Source organism: Bos javanicus, chromosome 16, assembly GCF_032452875.1.
Source record: "Bos javanicus breed banteng chromosome 16, ARS-OSU_banteng_1.0, whole genome shotgun sequence".
NCBI classification, from domain to species: Eukaryota; Metazoa; Chordata; class Mammalia; order Artiodactyla; family Bovidae; genus Bos; species Bos javanicus.
Genome location: NC_083883.1, coordinates 81,578,296 through 81,592,339, shown reverse-complemented (window position 1 = coordinate 81,592,339; position 14,044 = coordinate 81,578,296). Strand labels below are relative to the sequence as shown.

The window sequence follows — 14,044 nt, the reverse complement described above, 5'->3', positions numbered from 1 at the left end:
AGCCCAGCCCTTCCAGGGACACTCCGTGAAGCCAGCAGTAGGGAGTGTCTCTAAAAGTTCAAACTCCAACACTGGCGCAATGGACACAAAACCGAAAGACCGGGAAGGCTGGTGTGCAGACCCTCCAGAGGCGCAAGACAGTGCGCTTTGTGCGTGTTAGGGCCCTACAGTCCGCTGAGGACAGACCCTCCTGTGTCCCGGGCGCTCGATATGCATGTACAGGGCCAGCGCTGAAGTAACAAGTGTCACCGGCTCGGTGGCTGCAGAGCTCAGGTGTTTATTTTCTCACAGTTTCAGGGGCTGGGGTCCCTCAGAGGACCACGCTCCCCCAGAGACCCTGGGGCAGGATCCCTCCTGCGTCCTCCTGCTGCCGCCGGTGGTTGCGGCAGCTCTGGGCCTGCGGCTGCGTGACTCCTCATCTGCCTTCGGAAGCCGGGGAGCCATGCTGGCCTCTCTGCACCCACGTCCAAAGTCCCCCTTCTATCAGGACACCAGTCCCTGCCCAGGGCCCACCCTGATCATATCGGCAGAGGCTGCATTCACAGCTGGCAGGGCTTACGGGTTGCCCACATCTTGGTGGGAGAACACAGTTCCTGCTGCAGTCAGCAAACGGCATTGGCTTTCAGTGACTCAAAGATGCTGGGGACTCGGTTCCTAACTCCAAGACACTCCCACTCGGGCAGTGGAGAGGCACACACACGTGTGCTCCTAAACTTGCATTCACACAGACGTGCACAAGCGTACCTACTCACATGCACTCCTCTGTGGTGCATACTGCACGCTGCGTTCACGACAGGTTGAGACGGGGGGGGGACACGCGCATACCTGTGGCTGATTCATGTTGATGTATGGCAGAAACCAACGTGATATTGTAAAGCAATTATCCTCCAGTGGAAATAAATTTTTTTTAAAGACAGGCTGTGATGAAAATTAAAATTGTGTCATCAGGAGAGATTCATTCTAACGGACAGACTGGGGCACCTTGAAGGACAGGGACACCTGGCTTGGGCTTGAAGGCAAGTGAAACAAATTCACTCGTCAGAGAAGGTGGCAACAGACCAGCTACAAGACGGGGTGCAAGTGAAGACGCAGGTGTGAGCGGGAGGCGGTAAGGCAAGGAGTGGTGCTCCCGGACCTGGAAGAGGGGCTTGGCTGTGACCCCGCAGAACAGGAAAGGCCTGAAATGAGGTGAACGGCAGCTGAGCAGGAAAACCCCTGAGACTTTGAGGGTCGAGAGGTCAGGCTGGAGAGGGCAGGCCACCGCGGAGGGGTTACTTTTAAGTCTATAAAAGAAAAAAAGGGCTTGATCATGGGCAGCCCAGAGGAGGGGCAGCAGCGTCGGCGGAGCTCCAGAAGGCCGAGCGGTCACAGGGCTGGCCGTAGGTGGGGGGCAAGGCCAGGTGCCCACTCGCTGCAGGAGGGGCAATGAGGGCAGGTGTCCCCGGGCCCTGAGGCTCGGCATCTTGAGACCCGGGGCCTGAGAGGGCGCAGCGTGGGGTCGTCCACAGCTCACGAGGTCAGCAGTGCCCCTGGCCAACCCGATGGATGGGGAGGCCGTGAGACAGCGGGGAGCTGCCCAGCACGGGCTCAGCACACAGCCCCTGGGGCACGTGCAGGCAGCGGGAGAGGGGACACTCATGAGGCAGGGGCAGTGTTCCGCGCATCCATGCTGTGCGGTGCCCTGACACCCGAGCGTCCTGAGGAGAGGGCGGGTGCCTCCTTCACCCGTGTCTAGGCTTGGAGAATGGCACTAACTTGCTTTGGGAAGGAGACCAGGAAACCCCAGAGGCCCAAGATCGCCTCGGTCAGCCGGGTGGCTGCGTCAGGTCTCTCAGCACCCAGGACCCATCTTTTCCAGGATCGGGGTCGCCCTGACGGTAAGTTGCTGCAAGAGCATCCGTGGCACAACCCAGCAAGGGCTGCTGGCCCAGCACTGTGACCGCAGGGGCCAGCAGGACTCTCGGAGCAGCACTGGTTACAGTTGCAAAATTCTGGAGACCACCCAGAGGTCTGTTCACAGGAAAATGGGTGAGTAAATGTCGGTATTTTGTCATTTTCTTCTTTTACTACAATCTCCGCCTCTGCTGCTGCTGCTGCTGCTAAGTCGCTTCAGTCGTGTCCAACTCTGTGCAACCCCATAGACGGCAGCCTACCAGGCTCCTCCATCCCTGGGATTCTCCAGGCAAGAGTACTGGAGTGGGGTGCCATTGCCTTCTCCCTCTGATGAACCTCAAAGCAGAAAGCACGCGTTTATGTCAGACTGACAAACAAAACACAATGCATTGTTTCAGGAACCAGAAACACAAAGGACCAGGGCAATGAAAACACAAACTGAGGACGTGTTGCCTTTGGGGCGAGAAACGGCTGGTTGGAAAGGGACACACAGGGGCTTCAGAAGCATTTGCCATCACCTAGTTTTTTTTAATCGAAGTATAGTTGATTTGCAGTATCGTGTTAGTTTCAGATATACAGCAAAATGATTCAGTTACACATATATACTTATAGAATTGTTTATTTTCAGATTATTTTCCACTATACATTATTACAAGATATTGAATTGCAATCCCCTGCTGCTGCTAAGTCACTTTAGTCGAGTCCGACTCTGTGTGACCCCATAGACAGAAGCCCACCAGGCTCCCCCGTCCCTGGGATTCTCCAGGCAAGAACACTGGGGTGGGTTGCCATTTCCTTCTCCAATGCATGAAAGTGAAAAATGAAAGTGAAGTTGCTCAGTCGTGTCTGACTCTCAGCGACCCCATAGACTGCAGCCTACCAGGCTCCTCCATCCATGGGATTTTCCAGACAGGAGTACTGGAGTTGGGTGCCATTGCCTTCTCCGTGCAATCCCCTAGTTCATAAAATTAGAGGTTGGTGCAGGGAACGTACTGACTGTGAGCCTGCAGTGGCCACTTCCCCTGGGAGAATCCAAGAAGACAGGGTTTATCAGCCCAGGAACCCCTGCTCCAGGACAGGGGTTTTCAAGACTCCACAGCCAGTGGGAGGGAGAGCCCCTTCGCTTCCCCTCCCAAGGACGATGTCAGGCTCTAGAATTCCTAGCCCCCAACTCCTGTCTACATAGGACATAAGGAAGCTTCTTTTTCCCCAGAAGCCAGAGTGGAGACTGGTGGGACCCAGGCCAGGAGGGTTGTGAGTCAGCCTGACTGTCAGTTCCCACATGAGAGGTAAGACCCACACCCTAAAGAATCCAAGGCAGTGGTTCCCTGACTTTGTATTTTCCCAAACTAATACTTTTTAAAAATATGAATATACAAATGCTACCATATTGTTTTTTGAAGTAAGTAATTAAAAGACAATAATTACCACCTCCTGTACTCCCACCCCATAAGTAAAATGTATTTGATACTAAAATAATAAAATTAAGACATGCATTACTTTCTCAACAAAGGTCCGTCTAGTCAAGGCTATGGTTTTTCCAGTAGTCATGTATGGATGTGAGAGCTGGCCTATAAAGAAAGCTGAGCACTGAAGAATTGATGCTTTTGAACTGTGGTGTTGGAGAAGACTCTTGAGAGTCTGTTGGACTCCAAGGAGATCCAACCAGTTCATCCTAAAGGAAATCAGTCCTGGGTGTTCATTGGAAAGACTAATGTTGAAGCTGAAACTCTAATACTTTGGCCACCTGATGCGAAGAGTTGACTCACTAGAAAAGACCCTAATGGGAAAGATTGAAGGCAGGAGGAGAAGGCGACGACAGAGGATAAGATGGTTGGATGGCATCACCGACTGGATGGACATGAGTTTGGGTAGACTCCGGGAGTTGGTGATGGACAGGGAGGCCTGGCGTGCTGCAGTTCATGGGGTCGCAAAGAGTCGGACATGACTGAGTGACTGAACTGACTGACTGATGCATACTTGAACAGAGAAGAATCCTTTTCACTGAATACACTACCTTTACGGAAACTTCAAGGCCAGGTTTCCCAGCAAGCCGCAGAGCAGTAAGATTTGGGGCAGAGATCTGACCAGAATCGCCATCTGGGAAGTTCTAACAGGAGGAACACACGCCATCCATCACACTCAGGCAGGCAAGCCACCGCCCTCACAGGCGTGTGCACAGGGGCGCACACACCAGGCTCACCCCTTCCGATGGACACACACATGCACACACACGTGCTCACATGCACACACACACACACACTCCTCCATGGGGCTCCGGCATGGGAATGCCTGTCCTGGCGCCCAGCTGAGACCAGACTTCTATGCTGAGCCCAGAGCCAAGGGTGGGCTCACCCCGCCTGTGTGACCGTGGAGCCCAGTGGTGCGGAGCTGGAGCCAGAGGGGCCGCCTGCCCAGGCCCCTGGGCCCTGCCCCTGCCGCCTGCAGTGAGTCCAGCCCCTGGGTCTCAGCCCCATTAGGGCCGTGGCCTTCAAGGAGCCACTCCCTCTCTGTCTCCAGACACTGTGGGGCTCATGTTCCAGGACCCACAGATCCGCCAGGAATTGTCCCGGGTGCAAGGTGGTGCCTCTCTTGTAACCACAGGCTGCTCTGGGGGTCAGGAGAGGAGGCTGCCCCCCCACAGTCCCAGCGGCCTGTCCCTGGCTGGGACAGCAGCCTGGTCACCCACCTGGAACAATGCTGGCCAGCCCAGAGCCCTGCGGGAAGCCTGCCTCCCTTCGTGGGGGGCCACTGGGGCTAATGTTTAACTGGCTTCCTCCATGGCGGGCCCTTCAGTCCCCGTGGCCCTGGGCCGGGGCCAGCCTGCTGTGAGGGGGGCTCTAGGCGGAGAGTGGGCTCGGCCTCCTGCCATGAGGAGACAGAGTTCGGGGTTGGTCGGAGCGCCTGTGGGAGGCATTCCGCCTGGGGGTCCTCAGGAGGAGCGGATCCGCACCCCCCACACGCCGCCCCGAGGCACCACTGCAGGTCCACGTCCCTGCTGGTGGGGGAAAACCCTTAGCCCGTCGGGGGCGTCTGCATCTCATCTGAATGTTCCCCTCTGTGGGGACAAGCAAACTCCAAGCTGTGTGTGTTGCCCTTGGTGCCCGGCCACGTCCCTTCTGGAAAGTTACAGGTTGGGCCCTATTGAGTCTGATCCCAGAAAAGGGTGACCCCCAGGTCCCTGTCCCCAGCCTGCGGCTGTCAAACCCCAAAACCTGTGGTGAATGACTTCAGCTCTCCAAACCTCTGTCTCCTCGTGTGTGAATGGATCTGAAGTAACAGGATCTGAGCCTTGGGTTTCTGTGAGAGTGTAATGAGTGATTCTGACAAAGCGTGTTATTAGCCGTGACTAAGAGTCTGGGCCCTTACAGACTAGATGGTTCAGTCCTGGTCCCTCACTCAGGAGCCTGTGGCTTCTCTGCCTCTGGAGAACGGGAGTGGCGGTGGTCCCTTTCTCAGGGGATGTGAATGTCTGAGGAGTAATCAGGTGCGGAGAGAGGAGCCTGGCACAGAGTGAGTGCTGCGGCCACTGGTCTGACCCCAGCTCTGCTCTGCCCGAGGCCAGCCCGGGTCCCTGAAAGGTGAGCGGGGACTGGGTGGGCGTCTCTCCAGAGACTATGCCTCCTGCCCAGTCCCTGCTGTGGCCACAGCCCAGCCCGCCCCATCCAGCCCACAGGGGACGCGGCAGGTAGCCGAGGTGTGGCCCTGCTGTGAACCAGAGGTCTGGACATCCCCAGAGGCCCCTGAGCAGGCCTGGGGCCCACCCCAGGGCCCCGTCCCGTGGGCTGTCTGCACTGGGTGTTTGCTCTGAATCAGGCCTGGGTTTGTAGGGCAGGGTGGGGCCCAGTACCCGGGACCCAGCTCAACAGTCAGCCAGCAAACTGAGAGCTGCCTCTGCAACCCCGGGCCTCCAAGGGCAGAGGCGGGGGCCACGCCTTGGACCCAGGCCGTCTGCAGGGGCCCTGGGGCAGGGAAGGGGCGCCGGGACTGCCTGGGTGTGAAGCGCAAGCCACGCTCTCTGGCGTGAACCGGCCATGCCTGCCAGGCTCTGCAGCTGGGAGTGTGTGGGTGTGCGTGTGTGTCTGGGCGTGTCTGTGCCTAAGGGTTTCCGTGTTGTAGGAGCTGTTTCTTTGAACACGTCTGTCTCTCTGCCCACCCAGCTCTTTGCAGGCAGGACTGAAGCAGGATGCTCCCCAGCTCCTCCAGGCTGCTGTCCCTCGGGCGCTGGCAGGCAGACAGGAGCCAGGCCCTGCCCCGGGGCCCCGGGCGCTGCACTTTGCTCCCAGCTTCGGGCATTTATGGCAGGTAGCACACTGGGAGCAGAGGGCAGAGCAGGGACTCACAGGCAGGCGGAGGGCTCTGCACTCAACCCAGCCTCTCCTGGAACCAGTGCTGGGCAGCCAAGAAGCCCAGGGCCAGGGCAGGGAGCAGCCACTCCCCGGAGGATACAGCTCAAGACTCACATGACACCACCCGGAAAAGCCAGATCCTCCGAGCCCAGACGCTGGTCCCTGCTCCATGGGCCGCTGTCCCCCGTGTGCAGGGGGTGCCTCCAGACCCACACTCCATCCCAGCACACTTCCAGCCCGCACTGGACTTGGTCCAGTTGCCTGAGGGATGGAGAAAGGACCTCACCTAGAGGACAGACCCCTGACTGCCCCACCTTAGGAAGAATCAGTCCCGGGGCACACTCCCTGTCAGAAATGTGAAGGGAAATCTGGCCGGGATTCCGCGGGCAGATGGCACTCTGGCCGGGGGTGGGGCAGAGAGTCCAGGGCAGTGTAAGGGGCCCCCTGGTGGCCGGGCCTGCAACTACGGGGCGTCTCCTTGGAGGGGCCAGCGGCTCAGCCCGAGGGTCAGGGACACCAGAGCACCTGTAGAGGGGGCCTGGAGAACGGCCCTCCGGAGCGGCAGGGCCGGGGGCTGAAGTGCGGAGCCCCTGAGTTCCGTACTGACGGCCGGGGGTCAGGCTGCACTGAGCTGAGCCCCCGGGGTGAGGCTGCGCTGTGTGAAATCCCCTTAGTGTGCCTCTGTGCGTGTCTGCCGGAAGCCCTCACGGCCTCCCCGCCTCCCCTCCCCTGGGTACTCACAGCCAGAGCCGCGGGAGATCGGGACACTGGCTTTAATGGGGGGGAGGGGGGGGCGTGACGCCCTCGGGCAACAGGCACAGGGGGCCCGGGACCCGCAGGCGCCCACCCCCCAGGCGAGGTCTTCACCCCAACCCTGCCAGGGGCGCTCAGGCAGGCAGGGAGCCGTGGACCAGGTGGGCGCTCCGCGGCGCAGGGCGGGGCGGCGGCGAGCAGGGCTGGAGGGCGGGGCGGGCGGGGAGCCCGGAGCGCAGCGGTGCCACCCGCCTGCAGGGACAGAGGGGCAGGGCCTTCAGCGCCAGGCTGGGCCTCAGCTCTCAGCCGGGCCCGGTGCCCTCCCACACCCCCTGCCCCACGGGGTCCCCGCCCCGCCCGGCCGGGCGTCCCCTCCACGTCTGGCGAGTGATCCCCAGCGCAGAGCTCGACTGCACCGTCAGCCCCTGACTTGCTCTCCCAGCGTCTGCAACCCCACTGCACCCTCACCCCTCCAGGGGGCTTCTCCAAACGACGGGGCTGTGGACAGACCCTGCCTGTCATGTGTCCCCCGGCTCGTTCACGCAGGGCACACCTGGCCTGACTCTGTGCCTTCTCCAGCATTTTCCTGGGAGAGTGGGCGGCCCCGTCGCTCTTGGAGCACTGCTGGGCACTTGGCAGGACTCCCCAGCAGGCAGTTAAAAGTGCTTATACTTTAGGAAAGTCAGAGCCAGAGGGTCCTGGAGGCCACTGAAGCCCAGGTCTTAAGCTCTTACATCAGAGTCACCCAGGGGCTGCCCTGCCCCAGAGTCTGGGGTCCAGAGGGCCTGAGAGCGGCCAGGCCATCTGCACCCAAGGTGGTGCTGGGTGCACACCTGGGCAACCATGGAGCTGATACAGCCCCGTGCAGGTGAGGGGGCAAGGGCCCGAAGCAGGAGTGACGCGTCCAGAACATCTGGGGACGAAACTGAGCCCAGCTCAGGGCGCTCTCCTCAGACCACAAGGCCCAGCCTGGGGGCGCCGCCCTGGAGCCCCTGCTGCCCTGGGGGTGGGGCTGGGGGCTGGGGGCTGGGGGCCGGGAGCAGGGGACTGGCCCTGGGGGCGGGAACGGGAGCTGGGGGCTGGCCCTGGTACCTCTACTGGGTGGTCGGAGTCCCTGCTGCCCTGGGGGCGGGGCCGGAAGAAGGGGGCTGGCTCTGGGGGCGGGGCCGGGAGCAGGGGGCTGGCCCTCGGTACCTCTACTGGGTGGTCGGGGACTTGGCGGCATCAAACATCTTCTTGCGGCCCTCCATGCCAGACATGGCCTCCACGTTCTTCCTCCAGTCGCCCACCTCCACGGGCCGCTCCTGCGAGGGCCACACACGGAGACTGAGCGCCGGCCCGCCAGGCGCAATTGAGACTGGGAGATGGGCAGTCAGCCTGTCCTAGAAGGCGGGGCAGCCCCAGCCCTCCTTCCCCCAGAAGAGGGCGGGGAGCCCCCCCCCCGCCCCCAAGGGTTCTGGAATGTTCTGCCAGGTGGCGGGGTTCCCCCAGGGGCTGCAGGGCCGGCCGCGTTGGTGCGGGTGGGGCTTACCTTCTCTGTGTCCTCCTTCTTCACGGACTTGAGGTTGGCGCGCAGGTCCATAGACACCTTGTGCTTGGAGCCCAGCAGGGCGCGCAGCATGGCATCCGCGGAGACACGCACGCGGCGCAGCGGGGGACGCTTGAACTTCCCGCGCAAGTCCAGCACCTTGAGCTTCAGGTCTTTGATCTGCAGGGAGCGGGTGGCTCAGGGCTCCGGGCCAGGCCCCCAGGGACGCCCATGACCACCGCCACCTCGTGGACAGACACCTATGTTCCATCCGATGTTGTTGGCACAGGGGTGGGTGGATCTTGCTCGGACGGGAAAGGCGGTCAGCCGTGGTGGCCACAGACCGATGTGTCGTTTGGAAGCCCCGTTTGGAACCGGGGGCGGGGAGGGGGGCACGTCCTCCTATTCCCGCTTCCAACAGGTCCCTCCCGGTGAGCCTTCAGAGCAGCCCATTGAGGGCAGGGCCACGCCCCAGGGTGTTTCCAGGGTGGCAGTCCTCCTCCGGTCCCTCCCCACGCCTCTCTGCGTGGACAGTTTCCCGCAAGCCGCCCACCCCCCCGCAGGAGCCCTGCCCCCTGCATCCCGCCCACCCCCCTGGAGCTGACGCCCCCACGCCCCACGGTGAGGGAGCGCTGAGCGCCAGAGTCGGGGTCAGGGACAGACTGTCCCAGGCCCACTGCTGTGTGACCCGGGCCGAGGTTCCCAGCCTCGCTGAACCTCAGGGCCCTCATCTGTCGGGTGCGGATAAAAGCACCACTTGGTGCACAGGCGCGCAGAGTGATCACAGGCATAGTGCACAGGTAGGCCGTGCCCAAGGGGAGCTGTCATCGCCAGGCTGTGACGATGTGTGTGGGTGAGCAAACGGGGGCTGCTGTCCCACTGCGGAGCCCTCCTGGCGGGCTGGAGGAAGTCGTGCCTTTCATCAGTGAGACCGCCCTCCCCCGCCATCTCCAGGGCTGGGCCAAGCGGCATCTCCAGAGTCCGCAGTGGGAGGGGGATCCGGTCCACTCCTGCCAGTCAGAGCCCGCCTCCCTCCCCAGCGGCCCCACCCACCCCCACCCTCCCAGCCCCTCACCTCCCTGGTGTTGTGCAGGCACTTGGCCTCGATGTCGTAACGCTCCTCGTCCACCACCTCCACTTTGGCATGCAGGTCACGGCACAGGTCCTGGGGAAGCAGGGAATCGGGAAGGGAGACTAGGAGCGCTCAGCCCCCAGACCCTTTTCCGCCCCTCAGCCGGGGGCCCTTGGCCACCTCCCACCCTCAACCTGAAGGGGCTGTTGGAGCCCTCACTCTGAATGGAAGCCCTTTGTTTTCCTTTCTGAATGTACTTGTTATCGCCAGAAAGTTTTCTTTTGATAAAAAGAATACGTTATTTGTAAAATTTTGAAAACTGTGTATTAACCAAAAAGATAAAGTAAGAATAATTAATGAGAATAAATAAAATAAGAATACTGCCACCAATTGGAGGGAACCATGGATGACGTCTTGATTTACAGATTGTTGTTTACTTGCTAATTCATGTCTGATTCTGACCCCGTGGACTGTAGCCTGCCAGACTCCTCTGTCCATGGGATTTCCCAGGCAAGGATGCTGAAGTGGGTTGCCACTTCCTTCTCCAGGGGATCTTCCTGACCCAAGGATCAAACTCATATCTCTTGAGTCTCCTTCATCGGCAGGGGATTCTCTACCACTGCACCACCTGGAAGCCTTGGTTTACAGACGGTCCCTGGTCTAAGGATGGTTCAACTTATGACGGTGGTGGTGAGGCACTGATGCACGTTCAGCAGAAACCATCCTTGGAATTCTGGATTTGTACCTTCCTCAGGCTGACATGCAGTGCCAAGCAGGGCGGCCCCATGCTCAGGCAGGGAACCATCAAAACACTCGGAGCCATTCGTGCCAGACAACCACTTCTCATCTTCAGTGAATAACAGGGTATATTCAACTCTTCATCATAACATAGGCTTCCTGTCAGCTGATTTCACCCAACTGTCGGCTGTGTGAGTGCCCTGCACTTATTAGGCTGGGCCCGGCAAGCTGTGATGTGTGGTGAACGAGGCATCGACCACACACATTCACATTCAGTGGTTTATCAGTGCATAGCCACGTCCTACGTCAAAGGAGATCTGTTTCCTTCCAGCCCCTTTGCTCTGCAGTCACTGGTATCTACCCTCTTATTAATGTTAGGAAAACTTTAAAGCCATCTGCAGGGGAAGCCAGGCCCCTTCTGGAGAAGGGGCCTCCCCAGCGAGCTGCCCACCTGCCTGCTGGGCTCCCTGGGCTGGCCTGCCCCCCCTTCCTGGTCACCTGTCGGGGCCCCTCTCCCCCCAGACCCCACCCCCCATCCCCACCCCACCTGCCACCCCCCCACCCACACACCATCACCTGCCCGCCCCCACACCTGCAGGGCGCTGAGCGACAGCCCGCGGGTCTGCAGCGCGGGGATGCGCTCCGCCAGGTAGCGCTTCTTCTCAGCCTCGCGCTCCTCGTGCTCCTGCTCCCAGCACTCCTTGGCTTTGGCCAGCATCAGGCTCTGCACAGGACGGAGCCAAGCCGGATGAGTATCCAAGCACCACACGGGAAGGTGGGCCCCAGGCTGGGCGGGCCCTGGCCCCGCCCCTGAGGAGGCACGTGGGCACAAGGAGGCCACACGTTCAGAGTGTGTGCACCTCACGAGGCCAGACCCTGGGACCCATCTGACCACGTGGGCGCTCGGACCCTGGGCCTCACTGCCCTTCCACCTTCCTCTTATCATTTCCCATCCTTGTAGGACCCAGAGCGCCTGAGAGAGAAACACTTACCAAAACAAAACCAGCCCTTGTCCCCACGAGGGGTCCGGCCTCCCCCCAGGCCCAGAGCTCAGGCTCTGGGCTCCACTGGCCCCCTCCGTTGTGCCTCCGTTCCTCAGCCATCTCCCCCTCCCCGGCCATCCCAGTCTCAGAGGAGCCCTGCACCCTTCTGCCTCCCCAGCTGTCTCCCCAGCTGTCTCCCCCAGGGCCGGGAACCCGCTCACCTTCAGCAGGAGTTTGCGGGAGGCAGTGATCTTGGGTTTTCTCTGAGAAGAAGGAGGAGGAGAGACAGCTGAGGCAGAGGGCACAGAACCAGAAATCTGGACCAACACTGCCCAGTCACCCTCAGCACCCAGAACCCCTGCCTCAGGGTCCCTTAAGTGCCCGTCTGTGATTTAACCCCTCAGATTCAGAGACTCAGCTCCCTGACCAATGCGCTGGATCCTGCAAAACACCCTGCGGGCCCTGGGGTCTGCGCACCCCTCCCTCATCTGTGAATCAGGGGGCTGAGACACCCCCGCCCCAGGCCAGCAGAGGGACTGTAGACAGAGTGAGGTTTGGACAAGCACAGGCCTCCAGCAGCAAGGACGGCCCGCATCTCTGGGGGCAACTCCACCTCATGTCAAAGAAACAAGCTGTGAGTTCCTCAGTGAAGAAGCTTATCACTTCAGTCGTCAAACTTTTGGCTGATGTCGACACTATCCACATAATCACTCTCAGAAAACAGTATTTTCTCCTCCTATTAACATCTTTGGCGTCTCTTGCTGACTGGATGCGGTCTAACAGGTCTCAGACCTGTAGGTGTGTTCTCCAGGGAAGCGAAGGGGCCACCTCTCCACCCCGGACTCCCAGGGCTCCTGTCCCCTCCTGGACACAGGCGATCACGAACCCCACTCCAGCCAGCAGCTACCGGACTGACCCCGAACCACAGCTCGGTCTGCCATTCCTGTGCATGAGGTGGAAATGATGGGCCATGAGCAGTCCCCATGGGAGCAGATGAATGGGCTATGGGGCCTGGAGCAAGCTTCTAATCCGCCGTTCAGTGTGGTCTGTCTCCTCCTCTAGGAAAGCCTGGGGTCTGACTGGGGTCCAGTCAGCGTGGTTGCCAGGAGCGGACTGTGGCTAAGGTCATCGCCAGCCTCAGTGTCCACTGTCCCTCACCCTTGGAAATGCTTCCCAGCAGTGCTATCTCCCCACCACGTGGGGAGCTTGGGGCCACCTTGCACTCTGTCAGTCACCATGAACTCACATTCATACAAGCCTCAGCAACACTCAGAGATTCCCACAACTGTTGAAAGCCAGGCTTTCCGATTCTCACTGAGAACCTCTGCCCAGCGTCCATCCATTGTTGCTGATTTCTGTCGGCCAGCCCTGGGCCAGGGCTGCCCACTGCAGCGCCCACCTTGGCTGAACAGAGCCTGTGTCCTTACCAGCCTGAACAGACGAGGACCGCCGCGGGGGCGGGGCAAGGACCCTGGCTCCTCCCTCAACATCCCACTGAGGGGTGGGGAGGTCGGTGGGGCATGGACTAATCCGAGGAGGATCTCCTCCCACCCTGCAAGTGTGGCTTTGCCCAGGACCTGCTCTGCAAGAACAAGATGGCCCCCCAGGGCTGCAGCACTCTCAGGCCCGGCAAGGCAGAACTGCTAGGTGGTCAGCGTGGGTCAGTCACACTGGTCCCAACCTCAGGACCACCTTCAGGGAAGGGCGTCACACACAGGGTACCCCCTCCCTGGACCTTGAAGAGCCCCACATCCAGGGAGTTTGCTCAGCCTCTGGACACCCCTTCCCCAGGCCTTGACCCAAGCCCTCTCTTCTCCCCAAATGTCCACCCCACACCCCATCACCCAACTGAAGACTCAACCAGGACACAGATACCCAGGGTCTCACTCACCTCGCTGTGGGCGTCCGTCACAAGAAGGCCAGGGGCAGAGGGGAGCAGAAAACAGAGTAAGTGTGGACAATGCTCAGCTTCTTGGGGGGGGACCACGGGGATGGGGGGCAGGCCACGGGGACAGACCATGGGGACAGGCTGGGACAGGGCCATGGGGACAGGGGGGAAGCCCTTGGGGACAGGCTGGGACAGGGCCACAGGGATGGGGGCAGGCTGGGACAGGGCCATGGGGATGGGGGCAGGCCACGGGGATGGGGAGCAGGGCCATGGGGACAGGCTGGGACAGGCCATGGGGACAGTGCCCAGAGAGAACACAGACACCATGCGGAGGGGCCACTCCAAGGAGGAAAAGCCACAGGCTCCGTGGGCTGCTGGAGCCCCTCGCTGGGAAACACCAGTCATCTTTTGGTGGGGAGGATGGGGTTCTTGAGGGGGCCCGGGCTGTGAAAGCTTCCGTCCTGGGTGCTCAGAGGGAAGCTCTCCCGGAACCTCCCCAAGCTTTGTTCATCTACTCGGTGGTACTGTCACGGCTCGTGGTCCACCCATTTCACTAGCACAGACAACCTCTGAGATGCAGGCCAACGGGGAGGAGTTCTGCTCAAACCCTGGGAGCACTTGTGGGGGCCCTGGGGACCCCAGCATGCAGCACTGTCCCTGTTTTAGGATCTGGCCTCCCAGGGAACTGCTTCAGGGACTGAACAGATGATCTGAAGTCTGCGGCAAAGGGACACGCCTTCTTGGACCCTGGGAAGGGGCGGGGGACTACTTACACTTCCGGCATGGTGACGGGCGGTTGGCACCTGGGGCAGAAGGAACTACTGATGAGCGAGACACACC

At 60.5% G+C, this 14,044-nt stretch overlaps 1 protein-coding gene across 2 annotated transcripts; it reads right to left on the bottom strand.

Annotated features, from left to right (window-relative positions):
• Positions 1 to 2,496: 2,496 nt before the first annotated feature.
• Positions 2,497 to 13,450, bottom strand: TNNI1 (troponin I1, slow skeletal type). 2 transcript variants are annotated; one of them, XM_061383779.1, is made up of 7 exons: positions 13,208 to 13,450; positions 11,538 to 11,579; positions 10,926 to 11,057; positions 9,599 to 9,688; positions 8,527 to 8,703; positions 8,190 to 8,299; positions 2,497 to 7,270 (listed from the first exon to the last, which is right to left on the bottom strand). In XM_061383779.1, the coding sequence occupies exons 1-6, from the start codon at positions 13,433 to 13,435 to the stop codon at positions 8,192 to 8,194; spliced, it is 777 nt and encodes a 258-aa protein (XP_061239763.1). In that variant the 5' UTR covers positions 13,436 to 13,450; the 3' UTR covers positions 2,497 to 7,270; positions 8,190 to 8,191. The 2 variants fall into 2 exon arrangements, with proteins under 2 accessions (XP_061239763.1, XP_061239762.1); XM_061383778.1 differs by having other exon boundaries at positions 2,497 to 7,247.
• Between the last annotated feature and the right edge of the window lie 594 nt (positions 13,451 to 14,044).